Consider the following 24,268-nt stretch of genomic DNA (forward strand, 5'->3'; position numbering starts at 1 on the left):
CTCGAAAAGCTGGTGGAGTCCTTGCCAGAGTCAGAGTTTGGTATAATGGAGTCTATGTTCGCCCATATTCCTGCACCTGACAGACAACTTCTGAAGCAGAAGGGTTATTACCCTTATTCCTACATGAGCGACCGGTCAAAGTTTGCGGAGAGGGAGCTGCCGGCTCTCAGCAAATGGACGAATTCTTTGGAAAACGGAAAAATATCAATCAATGAGTCCGAATTAGATAAAGCGAAGAAGATGTGGCAGCTGCTAAACTGTGAGACAATGCAGGACTACCACGATTCCTATTTGAAACTGGACGTTGCCCTTCTGGCCTGCTGTTCGGAATACTGTCGCAAAATCAGTTTCCAGACATACAGATTGGACGTGGCGCAATTTTTCACAGCTCCAAATATGGCAAAAGATGCAGCTTTACGGATAACAAAAGCACGCGTAGAATTTTTGACAGAACCCGAGCACCTGCACATGATTGAACAGTCAGTAAGAGGCGGAATTACTTCCGTATTCGAAACGAGGTACTTCAAAGCCAACAATCAGTTCTTACCGGGCTTCAACCCAGAAGAGGCTTCCACATTCGGGTTGTGCCTCGACGCTAATAATTTGTATGGGGGTGTCATGCAGAAAGAGCTGCTTCCGATCGGAAGCTTTAGATTTGCCAATGAAGTTTTCATGAGCCAGATCTTGAATATGCCTCAGGATTCTGCCATCGGCTACTTTGCTGAAGTGGATCTGCAATGTCCTACAGACGTTCACGACAACCAAAGGGATTATCCGCTAGCGCCTGTAAAGGAAATTGTACAAGGCGTGTGGCTAAGCGATTTCCAAATCAACCTAAAAGAGCAGTACAATATTCCTGAAGCTAAGGTCCCTAAACTACTGCAAACACTGTTTGACAAGAAGAACTACGTAGTCCATTATAAATTACTCCAATTATATGTGCAACTTGGATTACGTATAACGAAACTTCACCGCGTGCTGCAATTCAATCAGGAACGATGGCTCGAACCGTATATTACCTTGAATAGCAATATGCGGAAAAACGCAACTAATAAATTCCAACAGAATTATTATAAACTCATGAATAATTCTGTATATGGCAAAACAATTGAGTCGAAAAGGCGACAGTCGAGGGTGGAAATTACACGAAATGCGGAGAGAGCAGAAAAACTTGTTTCGAAATTCGAATTTGAGAGATTCAAAATATTTGGGGAGAACATGGCCGCTATGTGCAGCAAGCCGAAAATTATAACATGGAATACGCCGACTATTGTGGGTGCAACTGTGCTCGACTTGTCTAAGTACTATATGTACCGCTTTCATTATCAAGTTATGCGATAAAACTTTCAATGTCGTCTATTGTACTCGGATACAGACAGCCTCTTATATAGAATTGAGTCAAAAGATCTGTATGAGGATTTAGCCAATCAATCTGCGGAAGTAAAAAACGAATTCGATTTTTCATCCTATCCAGAAGACCACCCACTTCACGACAACAACAATAAGTCTGAAGTCCTTAAATTCAAGGACGAATTCAGTGGAGACTATATATCCGAGTTTGTGTGCCTCAAACCCAAGATGTATTCAATCACATCAAAAAGTTAGTCCATATAATGAATAATTTCTAACCCCTTCCCTCAGTAATTTGAATGCAAGTTAAGTGCGTTGGAGGAAACTACATAACAAAACTTAATAGTTTATTGTAAAACATGTTTACCTTGTTTAGGTTGTCGCAAGTTGTCTGCTAAAGGTGTGACCAGGGCAGCCCAAAAACTTCTCACCCACGAATTATATAAAGAAACTCTCCAAACGTCGAAACCAGTTAGAGCGGTAAATACAAGAATAACATCCGAAAATCATGTACTGAAAACGGTGACAGCTAATAAAATATCTCTATCCGCATTTGATAATAAGAGATATATCTGCGGAGATGGGTTGCGAACGCTCCCATATGGACACTTTTCTGTGTTGGGCGATAATCAAAGCGAAACGTCTAGTTCGCTCGGATGGTTTGATCCTGACCAAAGTCAAATAAGTTGGGATTAGAGTACAGAGAATAGTGACAATTTAAGTGAAATTTTTCGTGACACTGAAGTGGATTGGGACTTTCCAACATATCTACCACCCCCGGAGAAAAGAATGAGAAAACACTGTAGCGATAACTTGAACCTACTTCTGGACAATGCCAGCCACTATTCGCCGCCCGATCCTGGTTTCATTAATGCGGGAGGAATAAGAGATGAGGACATTTCTGATGACCAAATTGTTGACTTTGATAGAAGCAGCTCAGAGGAGGAACAAAGTTTTTGTTCATTCATTGATTTAGAAGCTACAGAAAGTAGCGGCAAACAGTGAAAGGGACAGTGTACAAACTCAATTTCATAGTGTGTTGAATTCAAAATAGTGTTGAGAAATACTTTGTGCGAGATTTGTTCAGATTTTGTTTGGAGTGTTGCTTTAATTTGAACGCCCCTGATTCAATTTTTATTTTCAGTTCAATTTGTACGAAAGTTTCTTTAGCCTAAGTTCAATAAGCGGACGGTCAAGTTAGGGGAAAAAGAAAGTCAGACGGCGAGACAATTACCGCTACATTATCCGCATAAGAACGTATCCGCATGCAATTATATAACGTATTATCCGCGTGCAATTATATACCATATTATCCGCATGAAATTATATACCATATTATACCCATGCAATTATATACCATATTATCCCCATGCAAATCTATACCCTATTATCCCCATGCAAATCTATACCCTATTATCCCCATGCAAATCTATACCCTATTATCCCCATGGCATGATAACCCCCCTTTCCCAGTGCTCCCTATATTTACTACTCATGTAAATTACTCAGAATAAAACCCTAAGGTTAGATAACTACATGCTCTAAAATGTTAAATAAATTAATCAGCATTGTTATTAATATAATAATCCTCAAATTGTGGCTGTTCGTTCCCATAGGTAAAAATAGGATTTGAAGGCTCATATTTGTCTATTAACGGGTACTTTCTTGTGTTGATCGAGCAAAAACTCAGTTAAAACTTTGTTAAATCAAGTTTTACTGTTATAAGTTCCTATTGAAGAGGGCAATTTGTGCCATTTTTGAACTCTTTTCAAGATTAAAGATTTGTTACTCCACTTCGTTTTTGTTTTGGTTTTTTAATTTGATTTGTTCTATTGTTCTGTCTAGTGTTATGGCAACTAAAAGACATATTAAAATTTTCGTATGTTTCCCATTGTCTTATATCTGTTTGTAGCTTCATTAGGCTAACTTTTGAGATAAGCAATTCAGCTGAAAAGGATACGATCTTTAATGAGAAGATCAATGAATGCCGTGAATGTTGGAATGAAATTGAATTCTAAATGCTAAATCAACTGAGAGTGGTAATAAAGATTAACGCTAAAAACCGTGAACATTGAAAACGTTCCAAAAAATTTTCCCATTGAATAGAAATTTGACACACCCTTGATAAGATATGCAGGATATTTACATCTCTTCCAAAACGTGAAAAATCTTTTCGCCTGTTTCCTGCAAATTTAGATTATAATGTTTCAAGTAGTCTCAAGTTCTCTTTCTTCAAAAGTAATTGAGAAGAAATTTGCATTGTGATCTGCTAAAATGAAATGGCGTCAATCAGATTTAATTATAAAAAAATGTATAATAAGGGCAAGCGACTTGACGCAAACTGGAAAAAAATGTTGAGGCTAATCAACAGCTCTTACCCGGGTCGACGTTTCTGGGTGATTTTTTCTAAGAAATGCGGTAAATGCGGTGAATTTTTGTAAGGTATGCAGTGATTACGGTGAACGCGGTAAAAAAATATTTCAACAAGTTTCATTCCATTTCCTACAAAAATTCACAGCAAAATTCTGCGCTTTTTTTGAAAAGTTCACCACATCGACTTTTGCGGCAAATTAATGTAACAAATGAGGTGAAAAAAATAATTCACCGCATTTCACCGCAATTCTTACAAAAAATCACCACAAAAATCACGGCATTGCTTACGAAAATTCACCGCATCGACTTTTGTGGCAAAATTTGCCGCATTTTTTTCCAACGTTTATTGAATCTGCTTTAAATTCGCAAGAAATACTATTAAGCAAATGACAGATGCCGCAGTGGACTAAGAAGTTGTATACATGGAGTAGGTAAGATGTTGTAAGTATGTTTGTTGTTTGCAAGAATTCTCTTTTTTGAAACATGTAGATTACTCAGAATATAAGCCTATGGTTAGATTTCTACATGCTCTAAAATGTTTAAAACAATTAATCAGCATTGCTATTAATATAATAATCCTCAAATTGTGGCTGTTCGTTCTCATAGGTAAAACTAGGATTTGAAGTCTCCTATTTGTCTATTAACGGGTACTTTCTTGTGTTGATCGAGCAAAAACTCAGTTAAAACTTTGTTAAAGCAAGTTTTACTGTTATACGTTCTTTTTGAAGAGGGCAGTTTGTTCCATTTTTGAACGCTTTTCTAGATTGAAGATTTGTTACTCCACTTCGTTTTTTTTTATAATTTGATTTCATTTCTTGTTCTGTCTAGTGTTATGGCGACTAGTAAACATTTCAAAATTTTCGGATGTTTCCCCTTGTCTTATATCTGTTTGTAGCTTCATTAGGCTAACTTTTGAGATAAACAATTCGGCTGGAAGGATACAATCCTTAATGAGAAGATCAATGGAGTGGTCAAATTTTATTCCCCAGTTTCTTTGCCTGTTTATGCGGTTTATGTTTTTAACTGTAACAGTTTGAAGGAAAACTCCACTGAAAGAAAGATGAGAGAGTACAACTGACTTGAAAACATCAATTCTTACTTTCGAAGGTATTTGATTTCTTACAAGATACAAAGAACTAGTTGCATTAGCCATTTTGCTTAAAACTGAGTTCAGATGATTTTCAAAGGTTAAATAAAGGTGATATTCAAAGGTTGGCACCTGTTGAATGCGGTGAAAAAAAATAATTCACCGCGATTCACCGCAAAAAGATGTGAAAAATACGTGGTGAAAATTATTCATTTTCACCGCATTTCTTACTAAAACTCACCGCCAAACTTCCACCCGGTTAGGTTTGAAGACTGTTCGGGTAGAATTTTCTAATGAAGTAAATTTCGCAATGAGTGTGGTAGAATAAAATAATTTTGCCGCTGATATCACGGCAATTTTCACCGCTATAAGACGTGGGAAGTTTGATGTAAAAAATGATTAATTTCACGGCTTTTCATCGCAAATCTTACATTACTTCTCTGTAAACTGGTACATCTGGAGGTCTACATAACAGCTGTTGTTGGGGTAAAATGAGTTATTGTATATTTAGTAACGAGAAAAGAACTTACGGCATCGGATGTGAGTTTTGCAGAAGTGAGCAGAATCATTTCTTGACTAGCATCTGAGATCCCTTGATCTAAAAGGAATATTTATTTAAAACAAGCTCTCAGTGTTAAAGTGGTCAAAAACGGTCAAATTGCGGTTAAAAATGTTAAAAATCAGATACACTAACTTGCTAAATTGTTTTACGACAGCAAATTACGTTTGTTTGCTATTTTTACCCATGATGGTCTGGGGATTTCAGTGACTTTTAACAACATAACATGTTCTAAGATGAATGAGTTATGAGATTCTGTGAGCTATCTTAGCTCTATGACTCAACTGAACTTCTCTTAAAGCATGTTTTCCGGGTCGCTTAAGTTTTCCAGGGCAGCAGCTTTAATTCAAAACAGGTTCTCTATTAATCACTTGAAAAACACTTGACTAACATACATTATTTAACTAAAATTTCTAAAAAATAATCGTCACAAAATTTTTTTTTTTGAAGCCCAGTTTAACTATTTTTTCTTGAAATTATAATAGCCGCATGTTCTAATTGTCGATACCCGGGCTATTTATATATTCTGTACAAATTCTCATGAGTTGAGTTTTGCGAGAAAATTGAGCGTTTTTCGTTAGATATTTGGATATCAATTAACTAATACCATGAAGTTTCCGACTTTGGAAGTTTTTTTAGAAACAAATGTTATCAGCGTTGGGCAACTTCCATTTTATTTTGCTTACTGTACATATTTTAAGGTTTATGAAATAAAAGTTTCCGGCATATTTCCGGCAAAAAAATTATCTTAAAAAAGTTGCCCATTATTGAAAGACTCGGTAGCACAGACATTATAATGCAAAAAGGTTTTTTATTTTGAAACAAAATACTACCACGTTTTTTAAAAAAAAACTTATGTATTTTTTGATCTTTTCTCTCAATTTTTTGTCATAAAGTGAAAGTTCCTCAATCAAAAAGTCAAAAATATGCTGGATGATTCAATATAATATATCGGATGCAAAATCTGCATCATCAATTTTCAAATGAAAAATCTTTTGTTGATGGAAAGCTGCAGATTATAGAAAAACACATTTTTGTTCCAACCCACTTTAGTGGGGGGGAAGAACTATATACTCAAAAAGTTCTTTTTTTTCAGTAAAATTTGGCCGATCGATATAATCATCGTAGAGAGTTGTGAGTGGTATCATTAAAAAGCCCATCTAGCGTAGAATATGCAATTGAAAGATTTTTTGAATTTTCTTTTTCTAAAGCGAGTTATCGTGGTTTAAATTTTTGTGAATATTGTGTTATTTTTTTCACATTTTCCGAAAATTTTGATTATGAATTATTTATTTATTACAATATTTATCAATTTTCGGCTAGAAGGATACAATCCTTAATGAGAAGATCAATGGAGTGGTCAAATTTTATTCCCCAGTTTATTTGCCTGTTTATGCGGTTTATGTTTTTAACTGTAACAGTTTGAAGGAAAACTCCACTGAAAGAAAGATGAGAGAGTACAACTGACTTGAAAACATCAATTCTTACTTTCGAAGGTATTTGATTTCTTACAAGATACAAAGAACTAGTTGCATTAGCCATTTTGCTTAAAACTGAGTTCAGGTGATTTTCAAAGGTTAAATAAAGGTGATATTCAAAGGTTGGCACCTGTTGAATGCGGTGAAAAAAAAATAATTCACCGCGATTCACCGCAAAAAGATGTGAAAAATAAGTGGTGAAAATTATTCATTTTCACCGCATTTCTTACTAAAACTCACCGCCAAACTTCGACCCGGGTAGGTTTGAAGACTGTTCGGGTAGAATTTTCTAATGAAGTAAATTTCGCAATGAGTGTGGTAGAATAAAATAATTTTGCCGCTGATATCACGGCAATTTTCACCGCTATAAGACGTGGGAAGTTTGATGTAAAAAATGATTAATTTCACGGCTTTTCATCGCAAATCTTACATTACTTCTCTGTAAACTGGTACATCTGGAGGTCTACATAACAGCTGTTGTTGGGGTAAAATGAGTTATTGTATATTTAGTAACGAGAAAAGAACTTACGGCATCGGATGTGAGTTTTGCAGAAGTGAGCAGAATCATTTCTTGACTAGCATCTGAGATCCCTTGATCTAAAAGGAATATTTATTTAAAACAAGCTCTCAGTGTTAAAGTGGTCAAAAACGGTCAAATTGCGGTTAAAAATGTTAAAAATCAGATACACTAACTTGCTAAATTGTTTTACGACAGCAAATTACGTTTGTTTGCTATTTTTACCCATGATGGTCTGGGGATTTCAGTGACTTTTAACAACATAACATGTTCTAAGATGAATGAGTTATGAGATTCTGTGAGCTATCTTAGCTCTATGACTCAACTGAACTTCTCTTAAAGCATGTTTTCCGGGTCGCTTAAGTTTTCCAGGGCAGCAGCTTTAATTCAAAACAGGTTCTCTATTAATCACTTGAAAAACACTTGACTAACATACATTATTTAACTAAAATTTCTAAAAAATAATCGTCACAAAATTTTTTTTTTGAAGCCCAGTTTAACTATTTTTTCTTGAAATTATAATAGCCGCATGTTCTAATTGTCGATACCCGGGCTATTTATATATTCTGTACAAATTCTCATGAGTTGAGTTTTGCGAGAAAATTGAGCGTTTTTCGTTAGATATTTGGATATCAATTAACTAATACCATGAAGTTTCCGACTTTGGAAGTTTTTTTAGAAACAAATGTTATCAGCGTTGGGCAACTTCCATTTTATTTTGCTTACTGTACATATTTTAAGGTTTATGAAATAAAAGTTTCCGGCATATTTCCGGCAAAAAAATTATCTTAAAAAAGTTGCCCATTATTGAAAGACTCGGTAGCACAGACATTATAATGCAAAAAGGTTTTTTATTTTGAAACAAAATACTACCACGTTTTTTAAAAAAAAACTTATGTATTTTTTGATCTTTTCTCTCAATTTTTTGTCATAAAGTGAAAGTTCCTCAATCAAAAAGTCAAAAATATGCTGGATGATTCAATATAATATATCGGATGCAAAATCTGCATCATCAATTTTCAAATGAAAAATCTTTTGTTGATGGAAAGCTGCAGATTATAGAAAAACACATTTTTGTTCCAACCCACTTTAGTGGGGGGGAAGAACTATATACTCAAAAAGTTCTTTTTTTCAGTAAAATTTGGCCGATCGATATAATCATCGTAGAGAGTTGTGAGTGGTATCATTAAAAAGCCCATCTAGCGTAGAATATGCAATTGAAAGATTTTTTGAATTTTCTTTTTCTAAAGCGAGTTATCGTGGTTTAAATTTTTGTGAATATTGTGTTATTTTTTTCACATTTTCCGAAAATTTTGATTATGAATTATTTATTTATTACAATATTTATCAATTTTGCTTACGGTTTTTAGCTGAAATTTTGGCTAATTATTTCAAAATTCAACCTTTTTCATCAAATATTACCCGAAATAAGCTTTTTTGTCCACTTTGAACAAATTTGTCGGAAGTACACACCCAAAATAAACTAACACAATCTTTGTAAGCTACAAAGGGAGCTAGTTCTACTTCCATTTCCATTGAGAGCAGTTTGGATTTAAATTTGTTCCTTTGTTTGCTATCTTTACTCTATGATCAGAAAACACAGCATATTGAACTGTTGAACTGTCCAATTCAATTTTTTGGTAAAAAATTTTGCTAAATTTCTTCGAAGTTCAGACAGTTTATTCAAAAATGACAGAAATTAAGCTTTCTTAGTCCGCTTTGTTTGAAAATGCCGCATCGAAACACCTCAAAACTGCTGAATCCTTCTTAGCAGACTCCCTAGCGAGCTAGTTTTACTTGCGCCTCCTTTGAGAGTGTACTTGAATTAAATTTTCGCCTATGTTTTGATAATTTAATTCCAGAACTATCCAAATTGCATCAATTGTATTTTTAAAAACTGACTTTTGTTAGCAAAACATCCACATGCAGAATATTTCGAAGAGCCGTTTTAGTTCAAAGAAAAATTGGGGGCTCGTTTTGGTACAAATTATTCCTTTTCACAGTCCAAATATATTTTGGGTTTTAATCAGTGGCTGTCTTTTGGAAAGTTTTTTTCAATCTCTGTTGCATTTTTCTGTTTACTTTCGCATTGACTTTCTAATATATGAAAAATTAATGTCCCTCCGATTTCTTGTTTTAAGTAATGGCGTTTTCAGTTTTTGTCTTTAATATGACGAGTTTTCCTAAAAATTTCGAACTTTTCCCAACTTTGAGGTTATTCTTTGGCCTTTCAAATTATTTTGTGGTCAGATACACAACTATTAGCGTTTAAAATGAAAGCATTGAAGAACATATCATGGATTTCAGTGCATGTTATTAACGGTTTCGAAACCGTCTCCTAGCAGAATTGAACGGAGTTTTTGTTTTGTCTTTTTGTCGTATTCTTATATTCGTTTGAAAAATACTGAATAACCGCAGCTCTTAGCAGTTTCCTATATAAAAAATTAGGAACTTTTTACTGAGTACAAATAACAGCGAAAATTTTCCAAGTCTCCGAATAAAATCTTTCAAGGAAAATAAAGACGTATTTTTTTAACTTTGATCTTTGCCGCCCTTTTGTGGACTGCCTGTTACCTAGTCCCGTTAAGTACAAGTTGCACATCATATAATTGATGTTGAAGAATCGAACATATCTTATGTTTTGGTGCACTCCTTATTGAAGAACGACTTCCACACTTTTCTCGCAAAAATTTATTTCAATTTTTGATTCTTATCTGTAATTGTCGTTTTTTCAAAGTAGATCTATGACATATTCTGATTGAAAAAAGCAGCCAAGGTTTTTAGAACACTAAAATTTTGTATTTAAAAATTTCAGTCGCCAGCTAGTCTCATTATTCAGAAGCTACATATCTCATTATTGGCGTTCAAAAAACTCTAACTGAACTATTTGTTGTTACGGAATAGATTACGGTCTTAACGGGTTCGACACCATTTTCTCGCAAAGATTAATCGAATTTTTGTTTTTTGGCTGTATTTGCTGTTTGTTTTTGTAGACGTAAAGAGAAATTTGGATGTTTCCAGTTCTCAATGATTTCATACAGAAGTATTGTTGAAATTGAATCTATTTAACCATATCAGTTGATATCTAATGGCTTTGATTATTTGGTATTATTTAATTTTTCAAAAAAAAATTACGTATGTTTTAACTTTGACCATTTTTGTCTATTTGACAACGAGTCTCATCATTTTTTTTAATGAATTTCAACTCACTTTTTCATACTAAAATTTTATTTGACTTTTATTGACTTTGTTATTCTTTTTTTTTTTCAAAAAAAGACATTGAGTTTTGGATATAAATAATGTTTCGTGTTGTTATCTGGTAACTTTGTTTGTCTTTTCTCGTGGTCTTAACAATGACAGGTCTAATCAAACCTCTACGTGGCATTATTTACTTTACGAAGTGCAAATAATAAAACTTTAATGATAAAACCGATATTATTAAGGTTTTTTTTTTAAAAAAGACATTGATTTTTGGATATAAATAATGTTTCTTGTTGTTATCTGGTAATATTGTTTGTCTTGTCTCGTAGTCTTAACAATGGCAGGTCTAATCAAATCTTTACGTGGCATTATTTACTTTACGAATTGATTTGAGTTGGAAACAATTTTTTTTATTTATTCGCCAATTAGTTTTGAGCAATATTTGTATTTCTGAAAGTTTTCTCTCTCTTTCTCGTTTGGTAGACAATTAAGCCAATAATGTGGATGAAAGGGATGAACGGGGTCGGAACATTTTGTGCAAACGGAGATTATCGAGCCTCCTTGTATCCTTTAATTGTTCTGTATCAGTAGAAAATATCATATTTGATATGAATGGAATATCAAAATTATTTATATGAAATGTAAATAATTAGTTTTTTCATTTGGAAATTAAAGTCAACGTTATTTGGGTCGACAAACTACCTATGTACTTCAATCACAATCTTGGTGTTCTTTTTGTTTTGATTTCAAAATTGAAGGTTTTATTGAAATTGGACATGAAATATTTTTCACTTTTCCTTTAATGTTCGAACATGTCACCAAGAACATTTATGATCGAGGACATGGTTGTCAGGAAATCTTAGTATATTTTTTTCCTGTTAACGTTCGGAAACTTTTTGCCGATAAAACACAAACTGTCTCTTATTCGTGCCTTGTCAGCCTAAATCGACATTTTCTCGCGGCTAGTGATATAGTACGCAATGATTTTCTCCTTATATGGCGATATATTTATCAAGATTCATTTATGGTTGTCAGGCCGGGCATCAACAAAAACAACATAAAAGTAGCAAGAAAATTACAGATTTACATTGACCGTAAGGAACCAAGATAATGATCAAGGCAAAAGTGAAAAATATATAGAAACAAGGAGGCTCGGCAATGTCGGTTCGCGCATAAAATGAATAAAGTATTGCCGCATTATAGAACCGGTGATAATTGCCATTATTGACACAAAAAGATAAGACAAATTTAAAAGCCAATTAAACACAAAAATCAATCACACAAAAAAACGCGAAGTCTACATTTACAAAGAACGCAGAAACAGAATCAAAATGACATCGCATCAGATAGAACCAAACAAAACAAATTAACTTCCATTGCACTAAAAAAGATATGACACCTGTCTTTGTTGAATATTCCTAACTATTCAACAAAAAACAGCAGAAAGGGCATAGTTCAAAAAAATTACCATTTTTGAAAACCATTATTTTTTACGTGATAAAAAGGTTAAGGTATCAACTAAAAAACAATAATTATACCATTAAAAGTATTAAAAAAGGAAAAATGGAGATATGTACCCTATACCTTTCTAGGAAGCAATTGAGATCTGTAATTTTCCAGAATATGTCAGATGAATACGAAAAAAACGACTAAAACAGGCAAAAATTAAATAAGAATTAAACATTTCAACAAAAACGGTGTCCCAGCCGTTAAAATCATCAGCAATTCACTGAGACCATCAAATAAGTCTGATTTTAAAAATCTTTCAGCGCCAAAAGTACCTCCCATTTGCTGAGATATTGAGGTAAGGAAAAAAAACCAGGCTCAAATTGGGGAGATATCCAAAAATCGCGTTTTTTAAAATGAAAATGCTTAATATCAAAGTCGAGATACCATTAGCTGATTTTAAAAAAAAATTATGAAGATTGGATTTCAGCTTGCTAGAAAGATGATGCGACCTGTCTTTACGGATACTAAGCTTCTTGTAGACAACAGGAAGATATATGTTGTCAAAGCTCAAAAATGCGCTAATCTTAAAAAACAGAAATTTACAAAAATTATAATAACCATAACATTTTCACTGAGGATTGAGTGGAACAGTTTGAAACTCAGCTAGCAGTTTACAGAAGTAAGACTGAAAATTGGTAAAGTTCAGAATTTTGATTATTTCTAAAAAGCGAATATATATACTCATTTAAAAGAGCGATAAGAGACCAACTAAAACCAGGTTTTGTTTTACTAGTCCCATTCATAGAAAAATTAGGTTTTTTTCTACCGAGACCTGGTCATTGGACTTAAAAATGGATAACATAGTCAAACAAAACACAAGAAAAGTAATTTAAACTTACAAAAACATTTTGTCAAAACCACAAGAACTGAGTTCATCCTGAAAACCGTTTCACTGCATCTCTTTTTCATGCTAAGAGCACATGTTTTAACTAATTTTTGAATTAAAGTCATTCTTGTCTGTAACTAGTCTATCATAAACAAAAATTGCAAAAAATTGAAAAATAGGCTGCGCTTCAATACAAAGAGAATACTTTTTTCATCGAAAATAACCTTTGACAGAATAAAACTAGTCCTTACATAGCTGCACGTCCCACTAGAACTACCATTTGCTCCAAATAAACGCGAAATTGATAATTATGCATCTACAATATTTCAATATAGCGAAAATAATTGATGATACATACCGAGTTAAATAAGCCAGATACGGGCAGTCTTTTATTTCAAGAAAATTCTTATGGGAAGCGAAAGCAAAAATAGTTATATTTTGCAGTTAGAAGCAATGCATCAGCAGTTTTGAGCATATTTGGAGACCGTTTTTATTAAAAGATTCGAAATTCGAATAAAAATTAGCATAAATAACTTGGATCAAACCATTAAGCAACCCGACTCTATCATAAAAGTGTAACCAATGCCTTTGTTGTTGGCAATTTCAACAAATTTTAGCTAAACTGAAGAAAAATTTGGCAAAATTAACGAAAAGTTAGCAAAAACAACGGTAGTCAGTTGAATGTGAACAAAACATAAAACCTCTATTTTTCCTTGGAAATAACGAATTTCAAATAAATACATCTTCTTAATTCCATATTCAACGCTGGACTTGTTTTCCAATGATATCACTCACAGCTCTCTGTGATGAATGTATCGATCTGCCAAAGTTGACTGAACAAAGAAACCCATTTGAGCATATAGTTCCCCCTCCCACTAATGTGAGATCGGAATAAATATTCAAAAGTGATGCGAGAAAAATGTGTCCGAATCCAAAAAAGCAACCAATTTACGCTTTTTCCATAACATTTTCACTGAGGATTGAGTGGAATCGTTTGAAACTCAGCTAGCAGTTTACAGAAGTAAGACTAAAAATTGGTAAAGTTCAGAATTTTGATTATTTCTAAAAAGCGAATATATATACTCATTTAAAAGAGCGATAAGAGACCAACTAAAACCAGGTTTTGTTTTACTAGTCCCATTCATAGAAAAATTAGGTTTTTTTCTACCGAGACCTGGTCATTGGACTTAAAAATGGATAACATAGTCAAACAAAACACAATAAAAGTAATTTAAACTTACAAAAACATTTTGTCAAAACCACAAGAACTGAGTTCGTCCTGAAAACCGTTTCACTGCATCTCTTTTTCATGCTAAGAGCACATGTTTTAACTAATTTTTGAATTAAAGTCATTCTTGTCTGTAACTAGTCTATCATAAACAAAAATTGCAAAAAATTGAAAAATATGCTGCGCTTCAATACAAAGAGAATACTTTTTTCATCGAAAATAACCTTTGACAGAATAAAACAAGTCCTTACATAGCTGCACGTCCCACTAGAACTACCATTTGTTCCAAATAATTGCGAAATTGATAATTATGCATCTACAATATTTCAATATAGCGAAAATAATTGATGAACTTTGGATACATACCGAGTTAAATAAGCCAGATACGGGCAGTCTTTTATTTCAAGAAAATTCTTATGGGAAGCGAAAGCAAAAAGAGTTCTATTTTGCAGTTAGAAGCAATGCATCAGCAGTTTTGAGCATATTTGGAGACCGTTTTTATTAAAAGATTTGAAATTCGAATAAAAATTAGCATAAATAACTTGGATCAAACCATTAAGCAACCCGACTCTATCATAAAAGTGTAACCAATAACTTTGTTGTTGGCAATTTCAACAAATTTTAGCTAAACTGAAGAAAAATTTGGCAAAATTAACGAAAAGTTAACAAAAACAACGGTAGTCAGTTGGATGTGAACAAAACATAAAACCTCTATTTTTCCTTGGAAATAAAGAATTTCAAATAAATACATCTTCTTAATTCCATTTTCAACGCTGGAATTGTTTTCCAATGATATCACTCACAGCTCTCTGTGATGAATGTATCGATCTGCCAAAGTTGACTGAACAAAGAAACCCATTTGAGCATATAGTTCCCCCTCCCACTAATGTGAGATCGGAATAAATATTCAAAAGTGATGCGAGAAAAATGTGTCCGAATCCAAAAAAGCAACCAATTTACGCTTTTTCAATTTACTCAACGTTTTGTTTTAGTTGATTTTCCTTTCATAACAAAATCTTCTTTAACCTGAATCTAATTTATATTCATTTTTCGCAGTGTCTGGTATCGTTCATTCTAATATTTCATAGTTTTTTATTCGTAAATATTCTGTAATTCAGTAGAATGCATTATGAGAGCGTTTAAAAATTATCCTGCGAAACCGGCTCAATAATGATCTGTAATTTGCATTTTTGCAAGAAAATTTTTTCCATGCAAGATATTTCAAGACAAAAGTTTATTTTGCAAGATCTTTTCTCAGTTGACCAGGGTTTTCAAATGTTCTATCTTCAAGTCATACCTGGAGATGCTTCCGTCAAAATCTGCAGCAAGTCCGGTTCAGCAATCATCCTCAGTAGTTTCAGAAATGAAGAATTCTTTTAAATTTTTTTTGAATTGCAACAGAATATAATCAGCAACTTTTTAACTCGAAAAACTGTTCTATTGATCGGGATTTCTATAATTTTTGAAGGACTTGAATTGAAATTAAATTGTCAAGGGAAATTCATTTCAAATTTAAAAATAGGGTTTTGCAAAACTGAGTTTTGTAAATACCAAAACAGGATCAGTTTATGATCCAAATAATAATTATGCCAAAATAATTTAATTATAGAGCATCTAACGCTGCGTTTGGATATACTCAAATTCGATGCTGTAATATACTTTGCACGTATTGCGCATTTGCTAAGGTATTTCAAATTATTGGGTTAAGTTCAAGCATTTGTATAAACAAAAGATCTGAATTCTTGAAGAGTTAATTCGAAAACTTTATTACTTTCGTAGTGATTCAGATTGCTTTAAGCCTAATGTGCATTTGACGTCGTAAACCAAAATTTAGGCATCGTATCAACTGAGTGACAGAAAAAGGATTTGACAAAAATAAAACGAGGAAAATTATTAGGATAAAAAATTCCTTTGAGTGCTTTTTTGGTAAAATTTATAAGTAAGTTATGCTTCACTTTTTTGAAAGAAAGGCTTTTTGTGATGGGATGAAAGAGTTTTCTTTGAGGTGGGGTGGGAAGGGCTAGGGTCTTGGGCAGGGGGAGATGTCAGGGGGTACGGCGCAAGAGGTTCGGGAGGGTTACAATAGCAGAGCTCAAACATTACTAGTGATAGCAAAAGGGTCAAATTAAAAACAGCCCTTTCATTTATGATTCCAAACTTTCGGCTAAACATGCATACATTCTGTAACATTTGTTAACGATGAGATCACTGTGAAGGTTGGCTTTGAATTCCATTAAGTTAAAGTTAAATAACTAATCAAATTTTAATTTGCTGTTACTTAGATTTAAAGCTGCAAGATATATTATGACGTCATATGCACAAATTCGCAAGATTTTGCAACATCTGATTCAAGTCATAATAATGCTGTTCGTTCGCAGTTTTGAAGCATTCCCAGGCTGAGGTCCCAGACGGAAGCAAGTATGTCCAGACCGAAAATGAACGCACGAGGGGGGCGTCGTGCGTTCAAAATTACATAGTCTGGAAACATCAAAAAACGCACGAAAGTCTGAACATGAACGCACGAAAGTCTGTCGAACGCACGAAAGTCTGGACATAGGCAACTTCCGTCTGGGACGGTCTGGACATAGGTACTTTCCGTCTGGGACGGTCTGGACATACTTGCTTCCGTCTGGGACCTCAGCCTGGGTTTTATTGGTTTCAGTCTACAAAAATTTTAATAATTTATAGTAACAAATATAATGAAACGACTCTAGATAAGTTCTGCAATGTTTACTTGACATACCAATCATATGATTTCAGATTTCGGATTAAAAAAATCAATATTTAACCAAATTATTTATATAAGAACCATAAAAATGTAAAAATTACAAACCAGATCACTGAATTGTCAACTATAAGAATGTAAAAAAAACACGAAATTATATAAATAATACGATTTTGTCTTCAAAAGTATGAAATATGTGTTTATCTAAAATTCAAAACTTATCAATTAACGTTTTCAACCTAAGAGAACTTTTTATAAGGTATTTATGTAAGTTTTACATGAGCTGGGCTACTATCAATGCTCGTTTGACTTATCAGTTACAAAAATCAGTGATTATTTAGCATCCTTAAAAACAGTCAAAGAACATTTGCTGTTCATTGGCATCAACAGTGGCATCAACCAGTTTCGTGTCACGTGTATAAGAACAATAACCAAAAACCTTCAATTTAGTTTCAATGCCTCATTCCATCGGAGGAGGCCCTTTTCATTTTAAAGTTTCCGCCAAAAAGAAAAACGGCCTTATCGTTTTGTTAACTCGAATATGCCTGATCAGCATAAACTTCGATATTTGAAAACTTAAATTATTTTGAACTACATATCTATTCAGTTTAAAATTTGCTGCACTTTGAAATTTTATTGCAAAAACTCATCTTATTAGTGCAACTGATTAGTTTTCAATTGATAAAATACAATTTTTGTTATACTAATTGAGTTTTTTGCTTCGTAGCTCTCGTGAACATTATTTTATATTTTATGCAAAAACTTTCTGAATATTTTTTCTCAGCCAGTCATGCCTGAATTAACAACTTTGATTTGTCGGATTTGCAGTATTTGATATTTTTTAATTTTTTTAATCATTTTCTATATTTTATTTGTTTCATTGGATGTCCTCTCAAAAACTAGGTGCGAAGGGCCCTATAAATTTTTAATTTAATGGAACAAACTTATCTCCATATCTAAATGTTTCTTATTGAGAACCTGTAACATTTATTGAACACTTCCTAGCCAAGGCGTGCACACTTATTCCACCATTAATAAGCAAAAATAAAGGTGGAAAATCAATTCCACTCTTCATTAGCAGGAAACGAGTGCAATTTTGAGGAAAACGCATATTCCTTAGAATTTCTCATCCTTCAGTCCACTATTATTACAATCTTAAAAACACAGAACAGTTACACTATTTAGTCCACTTTTATTAAACTTTCTTCCTTGGGTTAAGCCTTCTTGGTTCAAAATTCCAGTGACTGTAGAGCAACAACATTATGTAAGATATCCACTGAATAAGTAAAAACTATTTTAAAAGTGCTGGTTGTACTGCATTTTAACAAATTGCAAAAAAAAACATTCAAATTAGAGCAAAAATGAGCGAATTGAGCAAAAATGAGCAGCTGAAAAGTTTCCTTTTTTATATTCGCCTAAAGGTATAGCAAATCGCAACTAACAGAAGATACGCTTTTAACAAAAATTCCAAGTTATTGATAATAGGTCCTTTTTCCAGCTTGATTTGAGTATTTTTGTCCGATAGTTTTAGGCTATCTCATTGCTTGCTTTAATTTTGTTGTGGAGATAGAGTTTGAGCCTAATTTTTTTGCTAGTGCTCTCCTAAAAATCTCCTACAGTTGATTATTTGTATCTTCGCCGTAGCCGGTCCCCAGCCCGAATGAGAAAGACGAGGTAAAACAATACCATAACATACTAAAAAAGTTTCAAAAGCTGACGTGTGCTTTCGAAATGTCTTCTGGGCCAGGGTTTTACCAAAAAAATTACGGGGAAAAGAGTGTTACGAAGTATTTTATCTCGTTAGCGCTACAATTAATAAGGGTGGAAAGTGTGCAATTTAGTAGTGTTTTTATTTGATAAAAAGAGTAGAAGAAAGTAAAATAAAAATTTAATGTTGTAATATAATAGCGTAAAAATAATTTAATGGTATAATTAGAAGGATTGTAAATTCAAGTAGGACCACCTTTATTCCACCTTCAAATGTTATTTTTACACTCCTATCTATCACTTTTTCCGCCTTTATTAAATATAACAGTGAAATTCTTAATCTGAGTGAAATCTTAACAGTGAAATTCTGTCCTAATTTTAAAACCATAATACTATTTTATTCTTGTTTAACACTTAATCTCTAATATGGTTATTTAGTTGATAATGATTACGAAATGTGAAAGTTAATGTCTTGTTTCATCAAAGCTTCACACTGCGGACGGAATTTCTGTAGGCCATGGCAAAGTAAGTTGAACTAACCACCATCAGCATTCTCTCATTCTGGGTAAACCCTCCAATGGAATATAATGGAATCATTCAGCCTATCTACTTAAATAAGCAAAAAGACTACCTCCGGCTGGAACAAACCCAGAAAAATGACAAAGAGAAAAGCTTAAAGAAGAGAGAAAAGTAGGGAAAGTAAGTGTAAATAGATAAATGAAGAAGGGTTCAAATTTAACATTCCGAAGGACAACGGCAACAGAAAAATCAGAAGTTTCATTATCAAGACCATAGGACCAGAGGTTCAAAAATACGCGGTCAACGGAACCGCTATACGAGGTAGGGCACGCACCACAGACTAACCCTTTACAAAGCGCGAAACAGCGTTCAAAAAAGAAAAAAAATAATTTATTCGATTGACTTACTTTTTTCAATGAAAAAATTAAAACTCCGAAAGCATAAAAACATAAAAATTTTCTTTTGTGCCCTATATGAATTAGCTAGATTGGATTATTTCAGTACTCTTAAAGACAAAATTAATGGACATTTCATTTTTCATTTTTCTGCGGTGAAATTTGATAACTGCAGCAAAACTGTTATCAAAGCATAATGCATAGACCACGCCTACGCATACTGAGACAGTGTTTTTCATTTGCAAATTAATAAAGAAAACGCTGTATTTCAGTTGTTCCGTTAGTTATTCTAATTATGATCTCTGACAGATTTTCACCTGGACGTTACTGAAAAAAAATGAAGAATGTAATGCGTATTTTTAGTTTAATATTTTTAGAAATTTTGAAAATGTTTTGAAAGTATTATCATATAGGCAAGAAGAGTTCAATGTGCGTTTGCGCGTAAAGTTGCGGATAATCAAATTAAAATTAGTGCATGAAAAAAGCACAACAGGGCTACTCGCCACACAATTCGAAGAATTTTAAATTAAACAGAACAACAAATGGGTTGAGAAAAGCACATAGAAAAAAAAATCCAATCGAAAAACTGTAAAACTAGCAAAAATCGCAACCGAGACAACAAATTTTGGTCCGAACACCGTTTTCTTACTCTACTTTGAAGTGGGAAACAGTCACGCCGCAAAAGCACAATTTCTGTTCCACTAACTGTTTCGGAGTGACAAAAATCACGTCCCCATGTCCCAACGTCCCAAACCCATGAAAACGTGTGGCCAGATCTTAGAAAAAACCAAAGTAGAAACAATTGCAAAAACGACGGTAAGTGTGCAATTTAGTAGTGTTTTTATTTGATAAAAAGAGTAGAAGAAAGTAAAATAAAAATTTAATGTTGTAATATAATAGCGTAAAAATAATTTAATGGTATAATTAGAAGGATTGTAAATTCAAGTAGGACCACCTTTATTCCACCTTCAAATGTTATTTTTACACTCCTATCTATCACTTTTTCCGCCTTTATTAAATATAACAGTGAAATTCTTAATCTGAGTGAAATCTTAACAGTGAAATTCTGTCCTAATTTTAAAACCATAATACTATTTTATTCTTGTTTAACACTTAATCTCTAATATGGTTATTTAGTTGATAATGATTACGAAATGTGAAAGTTAATGTCTTGTTTCATCAAAGCTTCACACTGCGGACGGAATTTCTGTAGGCCATGGCAAAGTAAGTTGAACTAACCACCATCAGCATTCTCTCATTCTGGGTAAACCCTCCAATGGAATATAATGGAATCATTCAGCCTATCTACTTAAATAAGCAAAAAGACTACCTCCGGCTGGAACAAACCCAGAAAAATGACAAAGAGAAAAGCTTAAAGAAGAGAGAAAAGTAGGGAAAGTAAGTGTAAATAGATAAATGAAGAAGGGTTCAAATTTAACATTCCGAAGGACAACGGCAACAGAAAAATCAGAAGTTTCATTATCAAGACCATAGGACCAGAGGTTCAAAAATACGCGGTCAACGGAACCGCTATACGAGGTAGGGCACGCACCACAGACTAACCCTTTACAAAGCGCGAAACAGCGTTCAAAAAAGAAAAAAAATAATTTATTCGATTGACTTACTTTTTTCAATGAAAAAATTAAAACTCCGAAAGCATAAAAACATAAAAATTTTCTTTTGTGCCCTATATGAATTAGCTAGATTGGATTATTTCAGTACTCTTAAAGACAAAATTAATGGACATTTCATTTTTCATTTTTCTGCGGTGAAATTTGATAACTGCAGCAAAACTGTTATCAAAGCATAATGCATAGACCACGCCTACGCATACTGAGACAGTGTTTTTCATTTGCAAATTAATAAAGAAAACGCTGTATTTCAGTTGTTCCGTTAGTTATTCTAATTATGATCTCTGACAGATTTTCACCTGGACGTTACTGAAAAAAAATGAAGAATGTAATGCGTATTTTTAGTTTAATAATTTTAGAAATTTTGAAAATGTTTTGAAAGTATTATCATATAGGCAAGAAGAGTTCAATGTGCGTTTGCGCGTAAAGTTGCGGATAATCAAATTAAAATTAGTGCATGAAAAAAGCACAACAGGGCTACTCGCCACACAATTCGAAGAATTTTAAATTAAACAGAACAACAAATGGGTTGAGAAAAGCACATAGAAAAAAAAATCCAATCGAAAAACTGTAAAACTAGCAAAAATCGCAACCGAGACAACAAATTTTGGTCCGAACACCGTTTTCTTACTCTACTTTGAAGTGGGAAACAGTCACGCCGCAAAAGCACAATTTCTGTTCCACTAACTGTTTCGGAGTGACAAAAATCACGTCCCCATGTCCCAACGTCCCAAACCCATGAAAACGTGTGGCCAGATCTTAGAAAAAACCAAAGTAGAAACAATTGCAAAAACGACTCGAAGTTAGAAAATTGACCTCCATTCCTGGTATGAAGCAGCTCCAACCTAACTATTCTAAACATTTGTGAAACAATAACAGGAAAATATATGTGAAAAAAAATATCTGACAAAAAACTGAAAAAGTATCTAAATATTACTCTAGATTGAGACCCCAAAAAAACTGTGGGCAAAAGAAATTGTATAACAATAATAAAAGAAGTTCTCAACAAATTATAAGCAATGGAAAAAGATTATACCCAATTCAGTAAGAAAAAACACAGGAAGGGTCCACAAAATTCAAACAAAGTTCCCTACAAAACGATAAAATGCAACCTCTCAACAATTATTGAGAGAAAAATTTTAGATCAATCTGGCCGATTAATCACGCATCCAAGGCCCTCCAATATTCGCAATGAAATATTAAACAACAAATAAAAGAGAAAAGAAAAAGAAGCTTAAGGAAACTGAAACCTGCATAAATTATTTTAGGGTTTTCACTCTAGTTTTTTTGTAATTAATGCTTAATAAGAACCTATAAATTTCATTACTATGAAGTGACGCTTGAAAATCAAACATGGCACCTTTAAGTAAAAGGTGGCTACTGAAAAATCCCATGTTTAACTTTCGAGTGTCACCTCATAGTAATGAAACCTATAAGTTCTCATGAAAAATTAATAACAAAAATAGAGTGAAAACCCTAAAATTTGAAGAAATAAACAAAGAAATTTATATATAATACAAAATTGGCAACAGTTTGCTCAAATTTTATTAATTTTTTTAACCAGAAAACAGCTGAAGAAAATATCAGACAAAACGAGAGTCAGCGAAAAAATCTAGAGCAATTGGTTTTAACAACAAAGCCCCCAAGTGCAATCAAAAAATGAAGAAGAAAACAAAAATTGCTGAAGAAGCTCAAAACTAGGCAAAATATTATTAAAGACAGCTGAAAATTGACAACAAAAGGTAAAATATCCTTCGGAGGGTCAGAAATGGTTAGAGACACACAAATACTAGTTTAGATAATTGACAGAAACACCTTTGATTGAAAAAATTGGCGCTAATGCTAAAAACGCATGTGGTAAAAAACAAATGCTCGGTTATTTACAATTATTTCACACCTCATTTTCTCGCTCTATCTCAAAAAATTGATATGAGCTGAGAACCACTCTCTTATCTCCAAGCGTTTCTGTTATTTGACCTTAACACTCGGATTTCTCGGATTTCTCTCCCTGTTTCAAAAAACTGCAACAAAATTACCGATCGAAAAAGACGCTCCACCATTACTCCTCTTCGAGTCGTAAAAAGACAGAGACCAAATACAATTCAAACTCTTTGAATTGTGTTTGAAAAATCCTATAACCATCCTCATTTTATAATGAATTAAACATTTGAGATAACTGGGCCTGTGCTACATTAGATAGCAGAGATTCTTTTTCAGTGGAACGTACGCAAGTTCATTGATGAGTATGATTTCCGAACAAAAAATGAAACATCTCAAAATCATTGATGAAAAATATTACGTAAAATATTCCTGCTGTTCTTTCCATTTTGGACAGTTTTTGAGGAGCAAATGATTTTAAGTTACATTGAGATGATTGTTACTGGCGTTTTGTATTACATTTGCTACTTCATTTCTCGGCATATAAACATATAGAAAATCTAGGCATATAAAAAATAATTTTTGAAGCGTACAAAAAGGGTGGATGTGTGAAAATAATGAAAAAATTTTAGGTTACGTATTTCTCACAAAATAAAAACGAAAAGTCTCTCAGAAAAAGGTCGTCCGGCCAAAATTGACTGAACAAAAATTGTCTGGCTCGTTTAAAGTTCCCAACCGCCTAATAAATTTAGAGGATTGGAGCAAAAAAACTTGTAAGATGGATATTGGGCCACATAAATGCGGTGATGTCTTATTTAATTTAACAGATCTGAATCAACCTCAACCTTTTCGTTCTAATAGGTTATTTGAAGTACTTTTTACTATTCATGAAGCATATGGAGATATAATCATCCGTTTTTCATTTTGGACAAGTCTTTTGACTTAAGTCTATGTTGCACGTTTCAAACCAGCGTAAAATGTTGGTTAGGTACCAGTTTGGAAACATTGCGAAAAGAAAAAATAATATGACAATCATCAAACCTCCAAATGCAAGCTCTATGTCAGCTGAACGCTATAATTTTACTAAAGAGAGAAGCAAAATGAGGGCGGAAGACTATTTCTACATTGAAAACTTAAAAACTGAGAATCATTTTTTGCCGAAAACTAAGGAATAAATCGATTCAACGCACAATGTTGTGAATAAATATTTCTGCTGATTTTGGTCACGCGTATGAACATTCACACTAAAATGTTCTGAACAATAACTTGTGAAAGAAAGATTTTA

General features: G+C 33.2%; 1 protein-coding gene across 3 annotated transcripts in view; it reads right to left on the minus strand.

The window, feature by feature from the left end:
• LOC142338495 (uncharacterized) overlaps nucleotides 1-15,802 on the minus strand; it is a 39,211-nt gene extending 23,409 nt beyond the window's left edge. For 2 of the 3 annotated variants that reach the window (XM_075388274.1, XM_075388272.1), the window contains exons 1-2: nucleotides 15,426-15,802; nucleotides 5,341-5,408 (exon numbers count right to left, since the gene is read on the minus strand). In XM_075388274.1, the coding sequence (XP_075244389.1) occupies nucleotides 5,341-5,408; nucleotides 15,426-15,474 (117 nt within the window). In that variant the 5' untranslated portion in view covers nucleotides 15,475-15,802. Of the gene's footprint in view, nucleotides 1-5,340; nucleotides 5,409-7,376; nucleotides 7,445-15,425 lie in introns of all 3 variants that reach the window. The other variant, XM_075388273.1, reaches the window with a different exon arrangement.
• Nucleotides 15,803-24,268: the final 8,466 nt, after the last annotated feature.

This window comes from Convolutriloba macropyga, chromosome 4 (assembly GCF_964194025.1).
Source record: "Convolutriloba macropyga chromosome 4, txConMacr16.3, whole genome shotgun sequence".
NCBI lineage: Eukaryota > Metazoa > Xenacoelomorpha > Acoela > Convolutidae > Convolutriloba > Convolutriloba macropyga.